We start from the raw sequence: 21165 nt of genomic DNA on the forward strand, positions 1-21165 counted from the left end.
TTCAGTTGACTTTGAAGACGACTGCATTTTTTACCTTGAAAAATGCACTTTCCCATGGATTTCATTCACAACTATGAACTCTCACTAACGCCACTGCTGCCTTAGGGCCTTGGTTTATAAGTCCAGAGTCTAAAACTGCCATGCAGCAATGCCTAAATGTGCTGCTCTGGAAGGACCCTATCTCAGGAGTGTCTCTTGCAGGAATGCAGCAGGACTGGCCTTGACATTGCACCTCCTGCAATGCCTGGCCGCACCCTGCAGGGTCATTCTCTGCCATCATACGCGGTGCCCGAAGTCTCTGTTGCCCTTAAGACACCCCCACGGTTCCCTATCAGGTGCCTGAGCCTTCAGCCAGGCTCCCAAACGTGAGAGACAATAGTGTGGGTACCAAGGACACAACCATAATTTCTGTGTTTGTAAAAGGTTGTTGTTCTAGGTAATTAAAAATTAAATTAATTAATTACTTTGATTAAAATTAAAATATGCTGCTGGCTATTTAGGGGTACCCTGGAGTGATGAAGACACAGGTAAAGGGCAAAGACTTGTCATACATGCAATTTATCACATGACTACCATCGCTACCATCCCTACCTTCTCTATTTTTTCAGAGAGGTCATGACAAAGTAGCTTTGGATAAGCCTCCACTTACATAAAGCCTTGTACATGTTGGATACAACCCAAATCAGTCCTTACTCTTGGTTATAACTGGACTCATTTTGTCTGTAGTCAACTGCATAGGAAGAAAAATAGCTGCTCACCTTTCTGGGATCTTAAATCAAACATAGCATGGTAAGATCCAGATTTTGCCCATGAAAGCTAAAGGCCTTGGGTCATCCGGAGGCATAATAGAAAATATTCCACTATGTAGGACAATAGTTTCTTACAACTCACCTGTCTCTGAGGATTGTCCAGAGCTCTCCACCTAGACAGGCTTCCATCAGCATGTACAGGTACTTGCTGTCCTTGAATGTCCTGTAGAGCCTGTCATTGGCAAATGAGAAAAGAATAAATAAATCCACAATACAAGTGAAGGCACCAATCGCTCCCACTTCTCACAGACCGTGGGCTTCACCCCAGAAAGCACCGCAAGACTAAGGGGAATCTTTCAGAGTTAGTGCTACATTTAAGGAGATCATTTCAATGTCTTTTCTTGGGTGGGAAATATTTCAGCAAAAAAAAAAAAAAGATGGGCATCTGAGTGGTGAAGTGTATCGTGGACCTCAGGAGAAGGGGTCACCACACCTCTGGGTGCTACATATAAAATCTGCCACTTCTAATGGCACAATCTTGGCTTTCCAGATGTGCTTGAAAGAGAGAGGTTTTCCTACCATTTTTTATAGCATCCATATAATCTTATTCTTCATGCTACACTGTTCAGCTGCAGATCAGCAGTCTTCCTTCCGTTTCATAATTTCAAAGGAGCGCCGCCTAATTTGGGGTTCATTTCAGAACTTAAATCCACTGATTTGGTAGAGCTTAAAGAGAACCCACTGACATGCAGGTATCTAGAAGTACTCTTCATCTTCCTCCCAGGGACTGAACGTGGAGGAAAAATTCCCAAAGGGATAGATGGGCCAGGCTTTATGAACCTGTCCTCCTTCTCAAGTACAATCTGAATTGTGCAGTAAAATCCGTGCTCTGTGTTCAATATGATATATTACACAAATGTAACTATGAAACTATGGAATTAAATACAGGAACTTCAGTATTAGGTCTTTTATTTAGTTTTAATGTTGAACTACTTTTGTACTTCTTGTTACATGTGCAGCGATATTGGTTCAGGTTGCCTGCAGGAGCAAGCCCACTCTATGTGGATACTAGAAAGGTTTCTTTGCAGCTGCACTGCTTAGGAAATAAATTTAAAAATTGGAGCGCCACAGCACAAGGTGATGCTGAGGGATATTCTGTTATGGTGTAATTGCTCCATTCATGGGAATATCAAAAAATTAAAAATTAAAGGGCTGATGCAACATGATATAAATTAAAACAGGTGGTTTTGCAGATTCTAGCTCTTCCCAGCTAGTGATAAATCCAGTTATTAATATCTTTTATGGAGCTGTGTGATGGACCAGTGGGAAAACAGCAGGATTCAGTTCCTTTTGAAGGCATTCAGTTAAATATTAACTTAAGGTACATGGCAAAACACCCTGGCAGTTACAGCTTGGTTCCAATATGCTTTCACATCATGATGCTAGACACCATTTGTCTCCGGTCTGTGTTTGCGTAGCATCCAGCACACAGCTTAGTAGGAGTTACCTGCTATATTTTTGGCATGTTTAACAGAAAAACATCGCAGCATGCGCAGCTGTGATGTAGGCCGGAGTTTGGGTACTGAATATGCTCAGTGCTGATCTACCTGGGCAATAATCTGTGGCTAAAAGGTGCTATTTGCAGCCAAAACAAAATTTGAAGGAAAAAAATAAACTAGTGTTTCAGATCTTCCCTTACTCTAGTATTACCTATGTTGACATTTAAAACCTTAGTTATAACACGCTTTTCAGAAAAAGTTGGAACAAACATACTGACCACTTCATATAGTTAAAATTTATGGGTTTAACAAAATTTATATTTTGTCCTTCTTGGACAAAATATAATTTACCTTAAGAAACATTTCATCTACATTAAGGTTTACAGAAATTTACATATTCAAGAATCCAAACTATGAGTACCTAAATATTTTTAATTGCTCAGTAATTTAAATGCTGCTGAAACAAGACATTACTTTCTCTAGTTAAGGTAGCCGTGCTGAAAAAATGCTTTCTATAAAATTTTACGGACCTCAAATTTGGCCTAAACATGCAGAAAAAACTAAAATATTGTTTAGCAACTGTAATGGAAGCATAAAGTTTACACATGACAAAACCGTAGTATTTCAGTAGATCAAGCAGTAGTAAGTTTGAAATGTCACAATATTTGCACTCATTTTTATTCATTTTCTTATTCATCTAAATATTTGCATATCCAGTGCAGGCATCCACGGCTCAGCACTTGTTTGGCCCTCTACCAAACCTACAGAGCATTTTGTTCTATAAAATTCTTAGTTTACCTGTAAATTTTATTTAGTGATACCTGGCCTCTTCTGCTTCTTTTGCCAGGATTAATTCATTTTAATAATCAAACTGAATTGTTCTTCACAGATTTTTAATGTACAGTTCCACGATGAACTGAAAATAGTTGGGTTCTTTGGGGGTTTTGTTTTTCCTGTTCTGATATCCCAGAGGTTGTGTCCTTGCTCCAAGATAATTTTACACCTACCCTTCACCTGGCATCAAAACCCACAATTAATCTATTGAAGTGATAAGATTTCTGCCTGTAGCACCCAGAAAAATATTATCCCAGCTTGCCCAAGAAAGTGTATAAGCAAGTTATGAATAATTTTAGGACAGAAACTGTATCAACTTCAAATCCCTGTGGACATGCAAAAGAAGTAAGGTGGAAAAGCAGACAGAGAATTTGATAAACCAGATAGGATTTTCTAGCTGCGGCACATGCAATAACAGCAAAAGGTTGGACTTTATCGCTTAGAAGGTCCCTTCCCAGTGCAGGATTTCCATGGGGTATTAAAAATAGTTAAGGGAGGCTTGTTGCTCTAAAGGATAGGATTAATTTCATGATATGGTAGAAAAGGACCTATGGCTAACATATCCTTTTTTCACCTGCCTACTGAAGGAATAAAAAATGGGAAAGACTAAGTATTTATTTTATTAGCTATGAATATCAGTGGCTCCATTAAAAACGTTTGCAGGCTTGGTCTTTTTATTTAGAAGCAGGTATTTCTAGATACGGTATCAAAACGTCCCACTGGTTGGCTGGCACCGCACTTCACCTCCCTGTACATCCCCATCCCAAGACAGCTCAGGCTTCGGAAAATAAACCTATAGTTTGGAATAGCGCACAAGGTATATTTGGCTCTAGCCTAGGTAACGGGGGCATGTTTGTGAATCGACTGTTACAGAGTGGAGGAAACCGCAGCCAGGTAGGGCGTCAGGCTGCAGTTGTCACCCATGAATCAGAGGCGAAGCCACAGGCTCCGGGGGAATCCCAGGGATCAGCCCGGGAAGGGAACACCCCCTTAGCCACGGATGGGTGGCTGTCCCAGCCACGTGCTTGCCTTTGCGTTTTTATCACAGGGGTTCGGTTTCGCCCCTGGGTTAGTACCTCCCTCTGGAGCAATTTTTGGGAGCGGGGTTGATCTCCTCTGGCAAAAGGCAAGTGCTTCAGGCATTTCTTTGAGGGTAGGACGCAGCACCCTTGGCTTAGATGAGAGGCTGCCCTTTTAGATACCTCCAGCTCTGTGAAATGCATTGCCCTGCCAGAGGTCCTCACCACCCCCTACTCTTAATGTGACCTAAAACATATAAAGAAGCATCTTTGCTTCTTGCTGACAGATACTCACAACCCTTGAAGAGTTAGAGAACTTTTCTCTTAGGGTTAAAACAAACAAAAATGCCTGGCACCTGATTTTATTCACTGAAGAACTGCATCTGCTTAGGTTTTGGGGAGCGATACGGTTTAGGCATTTGCCCATGATGAGTCAAGGGACACTGAGCTGTATCTAACACACCCTGAAGAGAAGTGCTGGATACAACTACTTATTCACATGGCAGCACATGATCTCAAAAGATTAAACCCTGCCTTCCAGCTTTACTTTGTGGGAAGGAATATTTAGAAAATCAGAAAAAAGGGGAAAATTAACCCTGAGCAGGAGCAACACCGAGTCACGCTGTGAATGTCCACATAGCACGTTACCCACAGGCATCGGCAAGCTCTGTCCCCGCTGCAGGCTAGGGGTGTGCTTGCTGCAGGAGCCACAAAGCCATGCAGGCATGGCATAGGGCCAACGCAAACCAGTTAAGACATGCGTTAAGTTTAGGCTTGTGTGGATGTCCCCCATGAGCAGGAGTAATCTCATGTTTGCCTGGAGAAGACCTTATTCCACAGCTGTATCTGCAGTCCCTTGCAGGGAAGCTATGGCTGAAGGGTTTGCTAGTGATGGATGGGTTATTCCTATGCTGTTTTATGAAATGCCCAGATCAGCTGTGCTTCGCTCCCCCACAGCAGCGCGTAAGGCAGCGGGACGGTACCTCACGATGAAGTCCGAGTGCGCACTCTGCATGATCTGCTTCTCCGAGCGGATGTGCTCCTGCTGCCTCGTGTCCACTATGTGACGTTTCTTCAGTATTTTCATGGCAAATGTTTTCGATTCTTCGCTTTTCAACTGGACCTTGGGTAAAGCAGGCAAATGCAACGGTTAGAAGCAGGGCGCATCTCCCTGCCAAGCTGTGACAGTCCAGCTGCGTGGGGACCCACTAATCCCACCACCCTACCTTCAAATAATTCCTCTCACTTATTCAGTCATCAGCTTCACTTCAGTGTGAACCAGGTTTCTAAATATCTGGCCTATTGCTAAATTGAAAAGCCATTCCTAAAACTCCATGTGTTTCAGGGAAAACCCAACCATCAGCGTTACTCTCAGGTCAGAAGATGTTGCTAGCTAACGTACAAGTTGAACAAAGCCTTTTTCTACAGCTAGTTACAAATGCACTGGCTCTGGCAGGCAAAATGCAGTCCTTGGATATTTGTAGAGGATGAGAAGAGCTGGCTTTTCAACGGCACTCTTTGGTCACGTTTTTACTTTTAACCTTAAGCCTCAGCAACCTATTTTTAGCCCGATTTCCTGAGACGAGGTCGAAGGGAGTTGTTTGCTTGCTTGCCGGTGTAACCCTGGTAACTTCTGAACCCTGAGCCATCCCCAGCCCGCTCTGAGGGACCAGTACCCTTCCCCCAGACAGCTGGAACACGGCCATCCTTTCCGTCTTGGCCATCCCCTCTTAGTCACCACCAAATGAGAAAGAAACCTTGTTATTGACCTACCAGGCTGCTTAGTTTACTAAATTCCCTCAGCAGCTGCTCACAGTAATATTGCCAGTTAAATGCTTTTCCCCCTTTACAGTAAGAGGTGCCATTTAGCGACTTCTATTTTGGTTTTCTTGTAGGAATTTGGCTTCAGCCAGTAGACAAGCGGCTTGTCTGTTGTCTAGCCCCATCAGAAATACAGCTTGCCTTTTAGGTTAGGAGACAACATTCATGCAATTGCTATTTATTTAATGTAATATCTATTTTTATATTTTCTTGGTAACAGAAATGCGGGCTGATATGAGACATGGCACCTTCCACACTTTTCTCAGGCTGCACACCATAACCTCGAACAGCTTCCTCTGTGCTTGCTTTGTTCACGTAATGGTTCACGTTGCAGAGAAAATGCAAGGGGGGGGATGGTATCCTCAGCACCCTGCCTCTGTCAGAAATCAAGGTGGTACTCATGTCCACAAAGAGACATATAGCTTAAGGAAATCAAACCCAAAAGGCTGATTCTCAGCTGGCAAACAGATTTCCAACACCACCACAAGTGATTCAGAATAAACCCTAATAAATGAGAGCCAAAGTTTTCATCATAAGTTCTTCAATACGTATGTGTGTATGTGTGCCTGTATTTCTCTATCTGTTTTAAAACCGCTTGGGGTTTCGGTCCCCAGATTGTGGATTCTTATTTTCCCCACAGCCACAAGCACTTCCAAGCCCACATGAAGCTTTTCTTTTACCAAAGGTGCTGTTTTGAATTTCACACTGAGACTTGTAATTATTAGCTTTGCACAAAGCCTGTGTTTGCCATTTAAGCTTTGGGAAGACAGGGTACAGAGACCTAAACAATCCACATAAAATGAAGAACAACAGTTTTCCTCACCTATGCAGTAGGGCTGCCCAGTTATTTATTGTACCGGTGCTACACGGGGCTACCCTCGTGATGTGGTACAACCACGGCTCAGAGCAGAAAGAAGTTCTGCATTTATGGCAGACTGAAAGCAATAAAAACATTTTTGCTTTGGGGTTAGGGTTTGGGGTTTTTTTGTTTCATTATGAGTAAATGGCATATGGACTTTAGTTCAACTGTTTGATGTAAATTATTTGACATTATTCAATCTAAATTGAACCAGGCTGTTTCAGGGGAGGAGGGAGAGAAGTGAGGTGACACGCAGGGAATGAATACATGATGAAAATTCAGGTAAAATCTGGGCTGAGCAGAATTTGCTAAAATTTGCAAAAAAAAAAATCAATTAAGGTTTACTATGACTAAGCATATACTCTGGAGAATTTAGCACTCCTGCTTCTGATGGCAATCCAGATTGCATGGTTTCCCATCCGACCTGTCCATCTTGTGACAGACAAGTGCAATCAGCTGCCACACAAATTACTTCAAACAAAAGTCTGTGCAAATCCCTATTAGATATTACAGACCAGATTTGTTTTCTTTCAGCCTGTATTTTTTAAGGTTAGGCTGTTCACAGACAAATAATAATGAACAATGCATGCAAGAAAGTAGCTCCAGTAGCAAATTTGAACACTTCTTGGTCAATTTGGACACAAAATGTTAAAAAAAACCCCCAAAACAAAAAACTAAAACCAAAAACAACAAAAAAAACCCCTGGTATTTAGAACTCTAAACTTCCTTGAAACATACATTCGTATTTTCCTACTTAATCTGTACTAGACATCAGTGTCAAAAATAAACACAACAACCTAGTGGAGGCTCAGATGAATAAATGCCAATATTTAAATATAAGAAAGCATAGTATGAATAAATCCCAGTGTGTCCCCTTCTGGTATTATGATTTTAATACCATGGATTCTGACGACCTAATTTTTGTGTCTTTCATTAAAAAGGCTATTTCTTTAATTAATTACTGTTTTTTCAGGAATGTCTGGGTGCATGATGGAAAGTCTGGGGAAGTAACCTGCTTTCCTATACATACCTGCACAGCTTCAGAATAAGTACAGGAAAGGAAATTACCATGAGGAAGCAGAAGGCAGTGGTTTTATTTGGTGTTTGATAATGTTAACACTGGCACAAATATTTAAATATAGAACAATCAGGCGGCTACATTTAGCTAATGCAAGACTTTGACCTAATGCCACAGGAGAATTTAGATCCATTTTCCATTCCCACTCCTGTCATGCTTCATAATGCAGAGGATTTGTGAGAGTTTGAGAGCGCGGGGGGATTGATTTGCATTAAACGTGCGGATGCACCAGAACAAGCTGCCAAGGTACAAAATCTAAGGCTTACATTTTGGATCACCTGTTTGTCCACCTGGAAGATGAATCCTGCAAACTTCACCTTCTTCAACATGACCGAGCCCTCCCTTGCTTTGCTGTTTCTGCCAAACGTGGTAACCGTGAGGACTACTTTCATGATGCAAAGCTGGGGAGCTCCAGGTCATTTCTATTATTCTTACAAACAGTAATTCATAATATTAAGCTCATGATATTTGATGGAAAAAACCCCTTGTGTCTAATCACCATCTCATTTCAAAAGTAGAAAAAAAATATGCAGGGTCATCTGGACTTTTTATTTAAAAAAATCAAAACAAAACAAGGAAGAGTTAACGTTGAGAAGATGAGAATGGCCTGCTAAGAACACCCTGTTCTCCAGTTATAATGCGAAAAATAGCTCAGGGAGCCACAGAAGCCACAAGGACTTTGACTCTCAGCTCAGAAGGAGGGGGTACGTTGGGCAGGAAGCTCAGCCTCCCAAAGAAACCCACCACAAAAGTCTCCAAGATGCTTCAGAAAGGGGAAACGTGTGATGTTTTCCAAGGCAAGCAGTTTGCAAAGGCGCCGTCCTTGCTACACAGCTGACGAGATCAGCTTCCATCCACTTGGAAGCAATACCTTATATTTCAAAGGCCCTGGGTCTATTGATTCAGCAGAGACCTGCCAGAGCCTTGCATTTCAATCGCTCTTCTCTGAGAGTGGCTGAGCCACTAAATGGATGGACACAAGGCAACCACCAACCTCCATACCTCTCAACCCTTTTTTTTTTTTTGCAAGTTAAAAGAATTTCTGGTCACTTCCCTCCTCCTTTTTTCACTCCTCTCCTCACATTGACCTTACCCAGTCATTGCCCTTTCACCAGCACAGAAATCTCCAAAATCTCTCGGAGATTCAGTGCACTAATGGTAGGAGCAAATATCAAGGCCGCTGGAGATGTTCACATTCAATGATAATATTAAAGTCGTGTATCTGCTGAAAGGCCCAGTGGCAGGAAAATATTAGAAATACAATTTATAGCACTGAGTATACTCCTTCCCTTTCTCTCCACCTTCATACAGACGTTTCAGCTTTCCGTTTTCCATCTCATCACTTACGTCTGGCACATGGTCTGTGGCTGCAATCCTGCCTCAACTTGCATGGACTTAATCCCAAAAAGGAAAGCAGGCTGAATAGCTGACCTCCACCGAGAACAGACCCATGCCACCCTTTCTCCTGCAGAAATTCCCAAAATAGTGAATCCTTGTAAAGCTGTAGTTACTACTGATGCTCTCCTGGTTGGACTCCTTCCCGGTGACTCTGCCTGAGCTCTTGCCCTCTCTGTTACACGTGAGCCTCCGGGGGAGAATACCAGCTCTTTCAGTTGTGGAACAGGAATACATTTTCTCTCCAAAAGACAAGAAAATGCAATAGGGAGCATAGTTAAATAAAGCCCAAACGCCTCCTTAAAGAGGTGATGTACAAAACTAGAGAGGGAAGGGGTAAAATTAATTAGATGAGGTGGTTCTGCAGGATTCTGATCCAGGAAACAAACTGCATCCCAGTGACAAAAATAACAGCAGAAATGTTGTTTATTACTAAACGAGCCAACTGTAAAAGCAAAATAGAGTAAGAAATAGCTGCTTTCATTTTGCATATATACGTATTTTGCACGTACATTTTTGCATACGTATAAGCAAAAATATAAATATATAACTCTATAAAAATACACGGCATATAGATATATATGCACATATAATATAAATATAACATAAAAATGCACCTAAATCTATATTTTGCAAAATATTCTGGTCCAAGCACTGCCACGATGGGATATCACGCTTAGATGTGGAGCCGTGGCTGCATCTTCAACTAGCCCCTTCCCATCACGTGATCTCACAGCGATTGCCAACCTCATGAAGAGGCAGCTATTCCTGTCCTCCACATGTGACACCCTTCCAGACCTCTCCAGCAAGGAAGCCCCGCAACACTGGAGTGGACAGGAGTTAAAGCAAGCAGCTTTCTTCTGTGCCAGCCCCAAAGCTGCCCTCTCCCCAGATGCCTCGCAGTTGCGTGTCACTTGGGGATTGCCATCCACCTGGTGTCATGGCCTCATCATCCCCTCTTTGGCTGTGCTTCAGCGTGATGCCCCATTCCCATGTCACTAGGTGGTTTTTTGGCAGTCTGAGTCATTGCAACAAAGCTACCCCTGAGCAAACCCACACCAATGGGTCACTATCCGAAAATACGTTCAACCAGAAGTTCTCTCAAAGAGGACTCGACAACACAGCAGGGAAAAGGGCTTAATTTTGCTGCTAACAAATTGAATTCACAGGATGACCTTTAACTTCTCAGCATTGAGAAAATACTGCTGCTTCATTAGGAAAAGTTCAACACGAAGGGTCTGAAGATGTCTTGGCAGAGAGCTGAATAGAAGAGGAATGCTACAAGATTGGGACAAGATGCAAACACGGGAGAAGAGAGGAAGAGAAAAGAAGAGGAGAAGGAGAGATGGAGAGAAGAAGGAGAAAGAGGAGGACAAGAGAAAGAGATCCAACCTCTCCTGCTTTTCCAAGTCCTTGTTTCATTAGACCTCAACTGGCTTCTCCTGGGCTCCTTGTGCTTATATGAAAATGTCTGAACTGCTCCAAATGCATTGCTTTGCTTTATGGTGTATAAACTTCTGCAACTTCCAAAACACACTGTGCACTTGAGGCCGGATTTTTTTTTTAAACACAGCTATAAGTCATATACAAATAAATGTGGTTTTACACCTTAGTGCTTTCTCAGACTTCCCGGGAAATTTGATATGGATGAGACAAAATCCAGGCCTCAATGCAAAAAAAAAAAAAAAAAAAAGAGTAAACGGGTGTATCTGTATTTTTTTATCCTTCCTTTTTCTCTGTCTCTATTTACTATAAATCATATATGTGTATTACATATAGTCTGCAATGTGAACAATTTCCGTGCAACTCCACTGAGAGCTGAACTGATACGATGCACGCTGACCTTGAGAATCTGTAAACGTTAATAAATATTTACCAGGATGTAGAACAATCCCCAAAAGAAGGATTTATTTTCAGTGAAGACTAGTGAGATGGCTGAACCTTTCCATATCTAGCCTGAGGATATGCTACTTTTAACTGCACTTAGCTCATTAACGCCTGGTCATCTCTTCCTGCGTGATCTTCTAGGAGAAGACAGCAAAGAACCTCTCCCGATTTTCTGAATTTCCATGACTGCAGATGTTGTGCCTGTGAGTTACAGCTCATGCACAGCCATGGGTTTTCCAAGAAGCTCTACAATTATGGTTTTTTCCTCAGGGAGGTGCTACAGATAATATTTGCCATGATGGTACCCTGTGCAGACCCTTGAAGCCATGAAAAAGCAACAGACCCAAGGGCATGAAAGCAGAGCTGAACACATATTTGTATTTATAGTTTATCCTTCCTGCATTTTGGCAGCTAGACAGAGGTTACAACTGCAATGGTGTTTGCCACTAAAAGAACCCCAGATTTCTTCTCGCTGATATAATGGAAGTATTTGAACATTAACTTTCAGTGTCTGGACACCGTGCTCACAAAACCCTTGCTCATGAGCCTTTTCTGTGATCTTCAGGGGAGCTGGCTGGCCTCCCAGCTAAATGGGAACACACACAGGGAGCTGAGCTTGTGCAAGTAAAAAATATTTCATTTACTCTGGAGATGTGGCATTTTCCTAAACACGCAGTAATGGTGAGCTTTTAGGAGCTGGACAGAAGCTTTTCTTGAACTCTTCTGTCCATGACTCCCAGACAAGTTTCTTGTTGCTCATGTCTCCTGTTGAACTCCCCGTGTGGGCATGGCGATACCTCTATAACGACAAAGATGCTTTTCCAAAGGCTTTTGCTAGCTGTGTATTTGGCTATGTGTGTATTATTCGGATATAATGGAGCTACAAATCAGTGCTATCATGAAACGTGAATATCTTTGTATCATGGTAAATAATAACTGACTGAACTGCAGCGCTCAGGAACTGAAGTGCAAATGCTTTTGCTTGCTGGATATGTCTAAGGTCCTTTATTTTCCACCATTTCCCAGCTAGATGCATTCAAACTGACAAAAATAGCAGCAGCTGTTGCCGAGCGCAGCACTTGCAAGCTGAGCTCTCCTAATCCCAACAGCTGAACTGCTGCATGAACAAAGCTGTGCCTTCTCCCCCCCAGCAAAAGAGTACAGCACGCTTTTAGTACTAAATATATTTATGTTCTTCCAGAATGAAAGAGATTTCCCCACCATAATACTCTTTGCCTTGCAACTTGCTTTCTTCCTAGCATTTCTTGTAATTAGGTAAGCAAGGGAATATCTTGCTTGTATTTATGCCTCAAAGCCTACTGTGGTGCTCAGTATTGCAGATCTCTCCTTTAGGCTTTTGAAGGTACTTTGCATATGTCCTTAAGGCCAGATTCAGCCACTCTCCTAACCTAAGACTGAGACAGAAATTGTGGTTTGTATATCCAAATTACAGGCATGCCACCTGGTGCTTCTCACTATCCTTTCCACCTCATGCTCAACATCATATTAGTTTTGGGTCAGCTGCGTGCAAACAGGAACGGTGATCGGACTGGATTAGACTAGAAAATAAGCTAAGACTTAAAAAAAAAAAAAAGACCTAAGATGGAAAGAAAAATAATAATGGAGTAAAAATCAAGTCTTTAGGATATACAGTAGACTGAAATTATGCAGGATGAATCAAGAATTAATTACAAGTGGGTAGCAGGGTGGAACCTGTCCATGACAGTGACCTTATTCTCTTTGAAAAAGTCTTGATTCAGCTGGTTGGGAAAACACTAAATATCGTATCTCAATCTGAGTACTATGGGACTTTTCAGGAAAATAAATTGCAGAATTACACTCTATGAATACACCTAAGTATACACTGAAAAAAGCACAGTCCCTAGAAAACCTCAGCTGTTCAACAATTAAAGTTGCTTAATCAAATACTGGACTGTGGTAAAACCCTGTAATTCTATGTTTTGATCCCTGTATTGAAAATTGCAATTCAATGCTTGATGACATGCACAACTAAGTTTTTTATAAGCAAGGCCATTGGGAAATGTACTAAAATTTGCATCTTTTTATACAGCCCAGAAGTAAATACTATTTTTCAAAAATGTCTAGAAGGAGAAGGCTGAAGAGCAGCAAGGAATGTAAACTGCTTCATGCATAAAATCATTCCAATAAAAAGTAAATAGGAGAAGAAGGGTTATATAGATAAAATATGTGAAACCAAATGGAAAAACTCATTACTGTAGTTTCTTGAAAATATCAGATAGACCTAAACTCTCCAACCTCATATGTGATCCGGCCCCGCTCCTCAGTTTGGCTTTGTCCTCAATATAGCACCTATTTTTACATCTTATTCCTGCCTCCGACCAGAGCTGAAGCCTCCGGCTTGACAGCTCATATCCTGATCTAGCCTCAGACAATATTTGACGGGCTACAAATGGCATCTCATTTTTCCAAACTTTGACAACATCCTTTCCATGAACAGACAAGCCCCTAGATTATGTTTCCATCTACAAAGGATGTATTTAATCCCATTAGGAATTAAAAATCAAAGAAAAAAAAAACAAAAACAAAAGCTCTGCAGTGGTTCAGCCCCATCTGACAGTATCATTAATATTAAGCATCCTGCATATAGTTAAGAAGGGAAGGGAAAAAAAGGGCCAAATCTTCATAACCAGCATTTTGCTCAGCTCAGTAGCAGTAGTTTCATTGCCAGGTGAACGTGGAATTTACTCAGGTAGCAGATCTTCAAATCCCTCACTTAAATCTCAGTTTCTTCACCTTGATGGCACCCAAAAAGCCCACTCTTTCAGAATGAGGGAGGCCAAAGGATTTCTGACAATTAAAAATAAAAATTAAGCGATTTCAAAGAGAAGACTGATCTTCCTAATAAAAAGTTTCATAATAGCTGGAACAAAAGGAAAGCTATGCAACTGGAAATTTCCACTAATAAATATCTGAATTATGCATCTGTCAGTCTATTGGAAGATAATTATGGAGGTTTTTTTCCTCATCATCTAATTAATTTACTAATGGTTTTGTTTACAAAACAGGCTAGAGGCTATAACATGTCTGATTGCACTTTATAATCTGTGGCCAGATTTCTCTTAAAACATGAATAAAAAAGAAAAATGCTGTACTGTCCATTTTAAAAAGGTCTGTATAGCCCCAGTAAAATGTGGTTGAAATTAAGGCTTTATTGTTATGTGTACGTCTTTATTAATCTCCATGTTGTAAAGGAGTTTAGCTTTTAGTGGCCACCATCAAGCCAAAAGAACTTCAAGGGGGTCTGTCTAGTATATGGCACCATAAAACAATTTCATTAATGGCTTGGATTATGAAACAGGAAGAATGTTATTAACTTTGCACCTATTAAAATCAAGTCAGAGAGGGCTGGGAGCACTTTTCAGAAAAGCAAGAGGATTCAAACTCTTTTTTACAAATTGAAGTGATGACTTAAAATAAAAGGGACACCACTTAGTAGTGGCAAAATGCTGCACCTTGTTGTCCAGCTCTACCTGAGCAGAGGAAGGTCCAGGTTAGACTAACATGCCTGGTTTAGGCATTACTCCAAAGAGGTGAGAACCAGCTGGAGAGTGAGGAACAAGAATGATCACAGGCCTAGAAAACATGAAAGAAGCACATTTGTTCTTTTAAAGAACAGAGTTCTTCAGGTTCACATGATAATGGTCTTCAAATACACAACAACCCAACATCAAGGGTCATATGTATTTGTATTTCAAGCCTACTACAGGCTACAGCAGGGAGGTGTTAAATATTAGGAAAAACCTTCCTGGGAACATCCTTCCCTAAACACTTCAACAATAAATTAGGGAAGCATGGTCAGAAGTGGTTAGGTATATTTGACTCTGCCTGGATGACGATCTCTTTAGGTCCCTTCCAGACCAAGGTTTAATGACCATATGGTTGAAATACGTGCTTTAAGTGCCACTGATTTCTGCTAAAATGCTGCATGTTAAAACATATGATTAAATGTTTTGTCAAGTCACGGCTAAAAACTAAGACTATCCTTAATCTGCCTATAGCCTCCCACCTTCAGGATGTCCCACGCCATCAGCTACCCATAGGAGTGCAGAAGTCACCGCTCCCTCCAAGCTTGCATATGTGCAGGGATGGTGGGTAAGTCTATAGGTTTTCACTGGTGTATCTGCCCTGAGAAGTGAACAGAGATGTAGCTGAAACCAAGTCTCAATCAAGCCTGTGATGGGGTGTGGAGAAAGTGTATTACTTTTGCAATTTTATAGCAACAGGAGTGATTTAAAATCTTCTTCCTCCACCTCTGAGTGACTGTTGGAAGTGATAACTGTGTAAATCAATATAACAAAAAGGCACATTTTCAGGCATGGACCTGATTTTCAGTCTACCTGTGCTCTGCCAACACCCACATGAACTGATTTCACATCAACGACTCTAACCCCATATGTTCAGATACTCCAGTACATTCATTTCAGAGTTGCCTAAAATAATCTTGATTTAAATCCAAAATAACTGACCTGGGGCAGGTGATTAGAAACACAGCACTTAAATTAAATAGAAATTAAAGAACAAAGACAAGTGCAATACAGTTCAGGAGAGATGATTTATGAAGGCTGAGGACACCTGACCTACATCCCTGTCCTCTGCAAAGCAGTGCTTGGTGGGATATGAACCTGAGATGACTTACTCATTCCCTATTCCAAAGTATTAATGAGGCACCTGGATCCCAACACAGAAGATGTTCAGTTGACACAGTGCTGAGAAGCTGAGTTGCAAAAAATAGTGGATGCATCTGTTAATCCGTGCTATTAAAAAACAAGAAGTCACTCCTACTGTTTTCCTTCTGCCCTGCTAAGGGAGGTGTCCACCAGCTGGGCGAGATGTGTCCTGGAGCAGCTTGCACCTACTTGGCAGCCCTCCAAAATGTGGAGGGTTGTCCTAGGAATGTGGCACCGGCTGGCCCTGGGCAGGCTGTGGTCTCTCCAACCCGCCTGTTTGCTTTTCAAACATTCAGGATCACACAGGTCCTGCTGTAAGCATTTATTTGCTCTTGCTCCAGTGGAAGAGCTGGTCCCTGTCTCAAAAAACAGAGCCACTACTCAGCTGTTTTCTGCCCTTGAGAGAAGCCTGGATAAAAGCTGATCACATAGACCACGTGGGGATGATGAAGAAGAAAAACATCCATAAGGACAAGGCATGTTGCAAGAGCCATCAGGTAGCCATCAAAAAATTGAGCAAATGACGTACAACACCAATGCAAATCTGTTGGAAATGTTTCTTGACATACAAAAAATGGAACTACCTAGAAAAGCAAGACAAAAAAGGTATTCCGCATGTAATCTCCATAGAACTGAAAATGATTTAAATTTTAGGCTGTCTCACCTAAAAGCCATGTACATGTGTACAAATGCATTGAAGGGGTGACCTCTCCAAATGGGCAGCATTCACAGAGGTGTCTGGAAAATCTGCGTATATTGATACAAAGCACAGCTGGAAATTAAGACGCAGGCCAATGGGAGTGTTATTCCTTCTTGGCCCGGAAGACCCAAACTAAGCCTGAGACATTCCAGTTTCCAACCAGACACCACCAATTGCCCTCTCGAAGGATACAGAGATGCCCTGGGGGGGCTTGCCCACAGCAGCCAAGGTTAAGCTATAAAAATCCTCCTCCTCACATGTACTTTATTTATTTGATCAATTATACTCTTGGAAAACACAAATATATTAACGTTTTCCAGGAACAAATTTCAATGCTGCTGTGAACCAGCAGGCTACCGTAACACATACAAGCAATAGAAGAGTCTATTCCTCCGATACATTTTGCAGTAGTTCATTTTTTAGCCTGAAATTATAAAACATATTTTTCATGGAGAAGATAGAAGCAAGAGGTAGAAATTCTAGGCTCAGTTTTGACAGAAAGAATAAGTTCTTGTTTTAAGAACAAAATTTCTCTCGGTGGTAAAGAAAATTAATAAAATCCAGAGTGTTGAACTAAACTTTTAAATATCTTTTATCCTTCTGCATGTAATTCAGTATTTTTTAAGAACTACAGAAAACTACCTTAACCAGCATTTTTCTGCTTAGAAGAGGGGAAACATTTCTCCCATCAGGAGCCTTCTGCAGACTGCGTAGGTGGCCCCAGGGCTTCGTGGAGGCTTCTGAGACTTGGACATCTCAGATTTCAATATTTCTACCTAGACTGTGATCTGATACATTGAAGTGACAGAGCATGTCCAGTCCTGCTCTTCCTCACACCTGAGCGAGTGTCACGCATCAGTAAGATTTATTTTTTGTCAACATCTTAAAGATTCCAAGTTAACGCTGTGAGCAGCCAGAGGTAGAGGACAGCTCTGTGGAAAGGGACCTGGGGGTCCTGGTGGGCAGGAAGCTCAACATGAGTGAACAGTGGCTGCTGGGGCCAAGAAGGCCAACAGGATGCTGGGTTGCATCAAAAAGGGCATCGCCAGCAGAGAGAAAGAAGTCGTCATCCCGCTCTACTCAGCGCTTGTCAGGCCACACCTGGAGCGCTGTGCACAGTTCTGGTCCCCTCTGTACAAAAAGGATGTGGGCAGGCTGGAAGGGGTCCAGAGAAGGGCCACCAAGATGGTCACAGGAACGGGAAGCTGCCGCTCAGCCACGTTGGGCACCTTCAAGAGCCGTCTGGACAGGGTGCTGGGCCATCTTGTCTAGACTGGGCGCTTCCTAGAAAGGTTGGACTAGATGATCCCTGAGGTCCCTCCCAACCTGGGATTCTGGGATTCTGTGACCGGCCCATGGCCATCAACAGCACAGTCCAATTTGGTTTTGTATTTGCGTGGTTTGAGGGCCCCACAAACGATCCCTCACGAAGACAAATGCATGCACCTTCCCAGAAAGATCTTGAAGTTTTCAAAGCTTAACAGCATGTATCAGAAGAGCCTTAAAAATCAAAACAAACCTCACAAGGCCCTCCATGAGATTCAAAACAAGCCCCAAACTAATGGGTCCCTCACTACAGGTCACCTCAGGCGGTGAAGCCAGCGGTGATGTTAATTTAGGAGACAAATCTCCCGAGCTTTATGCTGTTGTCAACACAGGGGGAAGGGTCTTCAAAAGGGAGGCTGAGCACAGCCCAAATTACACCCCTGCTCTAAAGCATTCTCCGCAGCACATGGCTATAGAAGGAGCGGGGCAAGGACAGCCTTCCCAGGCTACGCGTGAGCTGTCATGACTGTCTTCCAAAACAACAGTTGCTAATATCGAACAAACACACCAACCCCAGGAAGGGACTAGCATTCTCACGGATGTGCTCTCCTCCACACTATTTCACATACATCTAAACAGGGAAAGTCAGAAATAAATCACATGGAAGGGCGAGTCACACTTTTAACACAGAATTTACCCATTACGTCACAAATAATCACTGAAACACTTCTTTTTTGCCAGTTTTCCAGTTCCCAGCACTACAAGCACGTTTGGTTCCTGCAGGGTTATGGAGTGGGGATTTCCCTGAAGTTTCATGATGACAGCAGTAACTCTTCACTTTTCTGCCCTAACTTACAGGAGCTCCTAACATACTGTACTGGTGGCCAGTATCAGAAGCTCCTCCGTGGTCAGCCCTGTGATATAAACTAAGCTCCCTCTTTCTATTATAAGTTTTTGTATTCACACAATATGACAAATGGATCACACAACGGCTGCTGTTTCAGTCTCCTCCCACTCAAGCTTTGTTTTAAAACAGACTACAGAGCTCTAAATCCAAGCAGAGCAAAAAGCAAGCTCAGATTCTTCCCTTTCTCTAAAATTCTGAAAAAAAAAAAAAAGTAGCTTTCTGTGAAGTGTTGCCATAGTTCAGACATTGAATCTACAGCTTTTGTGATAATGAAGATCCATCTCTAGACCAGAATTAGAAACTGCTTAAAACAGACATCGTACTATTTATGCCAGTTTTGGCTAAGTAAGATTTTAGGCTGCTCTTTCAATCTTAGCACGTAACAGCTGCACAACTCTTCAGGTTGTTTGTAAAAGGCAATCAATGCCATGAACATAAGACCACTTGGAAAGAGATGATGTGTGCTCCTCTCTCAGGCTAGTACATGAATTCTTCTTGGTTATTGCAAAGCATTTATTCATACATTTTTATTTACCAGGAAATATAATTCAGCTTTTTTTCAACCATTAGAAAATATCTAATCCCATCACATAATTTTCTTCCAGTTATTTGGGTGCAATAACAAAGAAAAATTAAAATACTCATAACACAGTATTTATTCTGGGACATCACGCAAACTTCAAAGAAGAAAAGGTTACCTACCAGCTCAACTCGTCCAAACCCTCCGACTCCAAGGGTGTCAATGATGTTGAAATCAGACAGTTTCAGGTTGGCGAAGAAAGCAGCTTCAGCTTCGTATCTGGATTTTTTTATGCGAAAAAATGGAAATTTCTTAGAGGTGCAAACATGAGTACTGTACAATACTGTACCCGAATGGCATGAGCGTGGAATAGCCTTTACCTGCTTAATTTCCATCTTATCTTTTACAGTTTGCTTTTACTCACACTCATCATTTTGCTGGTCCCAATTATAGCATCGCTCCAATGTTCACGGTTTTCCAAGTGAGAAAAGCAAACGTGCCTACAATGCGAATGTCTGGTACTGCAATTCAGCTCCAGCTACCCAGCAAACGCTACATTTTGGTATTTTCTATTGATCTTCTTGTGGGTGGGGTTTTTTGGGTGTCTTTAAGTATTTTTTGAAAATAAAGTCTCTCATAGGAGTTTCTCTTATCCACAGGCTGGCAGTAGTTTCTATAAACGTTTATTGAAAGTGGCAAGATCATTAAGGTCCCTGGAGAGAAATCACAGCCAGGTTTTATGAAATCAGATCCGACAAGCTGCGGGCTGGTGTGCAAATGCCTGAAATGAATGACTTCAGTCACATATCAACATTCCTCTAAGAATATCTTCACTTCTTTTCTTCCTGTAAACTCACTCAGAGTAGATGTCCCAACCCAGGAGGTCCCAAAATCCAGATGCTCTCTCTTAAGCCCATGTCCAACTGGCTTGCAACACAAGTTCACCAAGCCCTTGACTAAGGAAGCATGCAAATTGAACACATGCAAGCCTGCCAAAATAAGCTTCCCATGACTATCCTCATGCATATGATTCCTCTAAAATAGCTCCTTGTCAAGGTTTATGGTATTTTTAGAAAGGCTAGGAGGGGAAATGGATGAACAGGATCCACCCACTCAATAAAGTTTGACATTCAGCTGCTGGAGAAGTCCCCGTGCGTGTACAACCTTTGGCCGCTGGTGACACAGACTTGTATGGGAAAAGAGCATCGACGGGATTATGGAGAGGCATGGAGGCTCTAAAGGGGGAGTTGGCTTGGTTTTCAGTACTTAATTTTAGCTATAATATCTTGCAATGAACAGATAGACCATAATCCACTATTTCACCTGGATGCTTCATTACTGCATCATAATGCTAGTGTAAAGACAAAACATCATCGTGTTAGCCACAATCATACATATGTATCCACCTGTCTATCTTTTTAACATACCTTGTCCATCATGCCTGTCTCTAATTCAATAATGGGATGGAATTTATTTACTGACTTATTCCCTTCAAACCACCTTCTTTAGTCTATTTAAAACTGCAATGACATTGGGGAAGAAAGCAACAACAACAACAAAAAGTTGAAGATAAAAGGGAAAAATAAAAAGAGGTGTCAAGGAGGGTGAAAGGTCACATCATCAAGCCCCAAATCCAATGCAGTAAAGCGCAACTGTACCTCAGGGGTGCTGTCTACAAGTTACTTAAGCTCTCCTTTATTATTTATACTGTCACCAGATCCTCTCGGTGACCTTGCTCCTGTGGCCACAGCAGCCTGATGCATCCGATTTTGGAAACCAATCAGTACCCAAGCCTGCTATGAACTTGGGATAACCTTGGGTGACACAGCCGCTTATTGATCACTATATACTCATCATGAGGTGCATACTAAACCTGTCACTAAAAACCTCTGCTAAAGGAAAGACATATTTATACGTTCCCT

The 21165-nt window shown here is 41.8% G+C and overlaps 1 protein-coding gene across 2 annotated transcripts in view; it reads right to left on the reverse strand.

Annotated features, from left to right (window-relative positions):
* Positions 1–21165, reverse strand: part of PRKG1 (protein kinase cGMP-dependent 1) — a 531163-nt gene that overhangs the window by 13523 nt on the left and 496475 nt on the right. For both annotated transcript variants that reach the window (XM_075109355.1, XM_075109356.1), the window contains exons 10-12: positions 19426–19522; positions 5085–5224; positions 892–981 (exon numbers count right to left, since the gene is read on the reverse strand). In XM_075109355.1, the coding sequence (XP_074965456.1) occupies positions 892–981; positions 5085–5224; positions 19426–19522 (327 nt within the window). The remainder of the gene's footprint in view (positions 1–891; positions 982–5084; positions 5225–19425; positions 19523–21165) is intronic.

This window comes from Phalacrocorax aristotelis, chromosome 14, assembly GCF_949628215.1.
Source record: "Phalacrocorax aristotelis chromosome 14, bGulAri2.1, whole genome shotgun sequence".
Classification (NCBI taxonomy): Eukaryota; Metazoa; Chordata; class Aves; order Suliformes; family Phalacrocoracidae; genus Phalacrocorax; species Phalacrocorax aristotelis.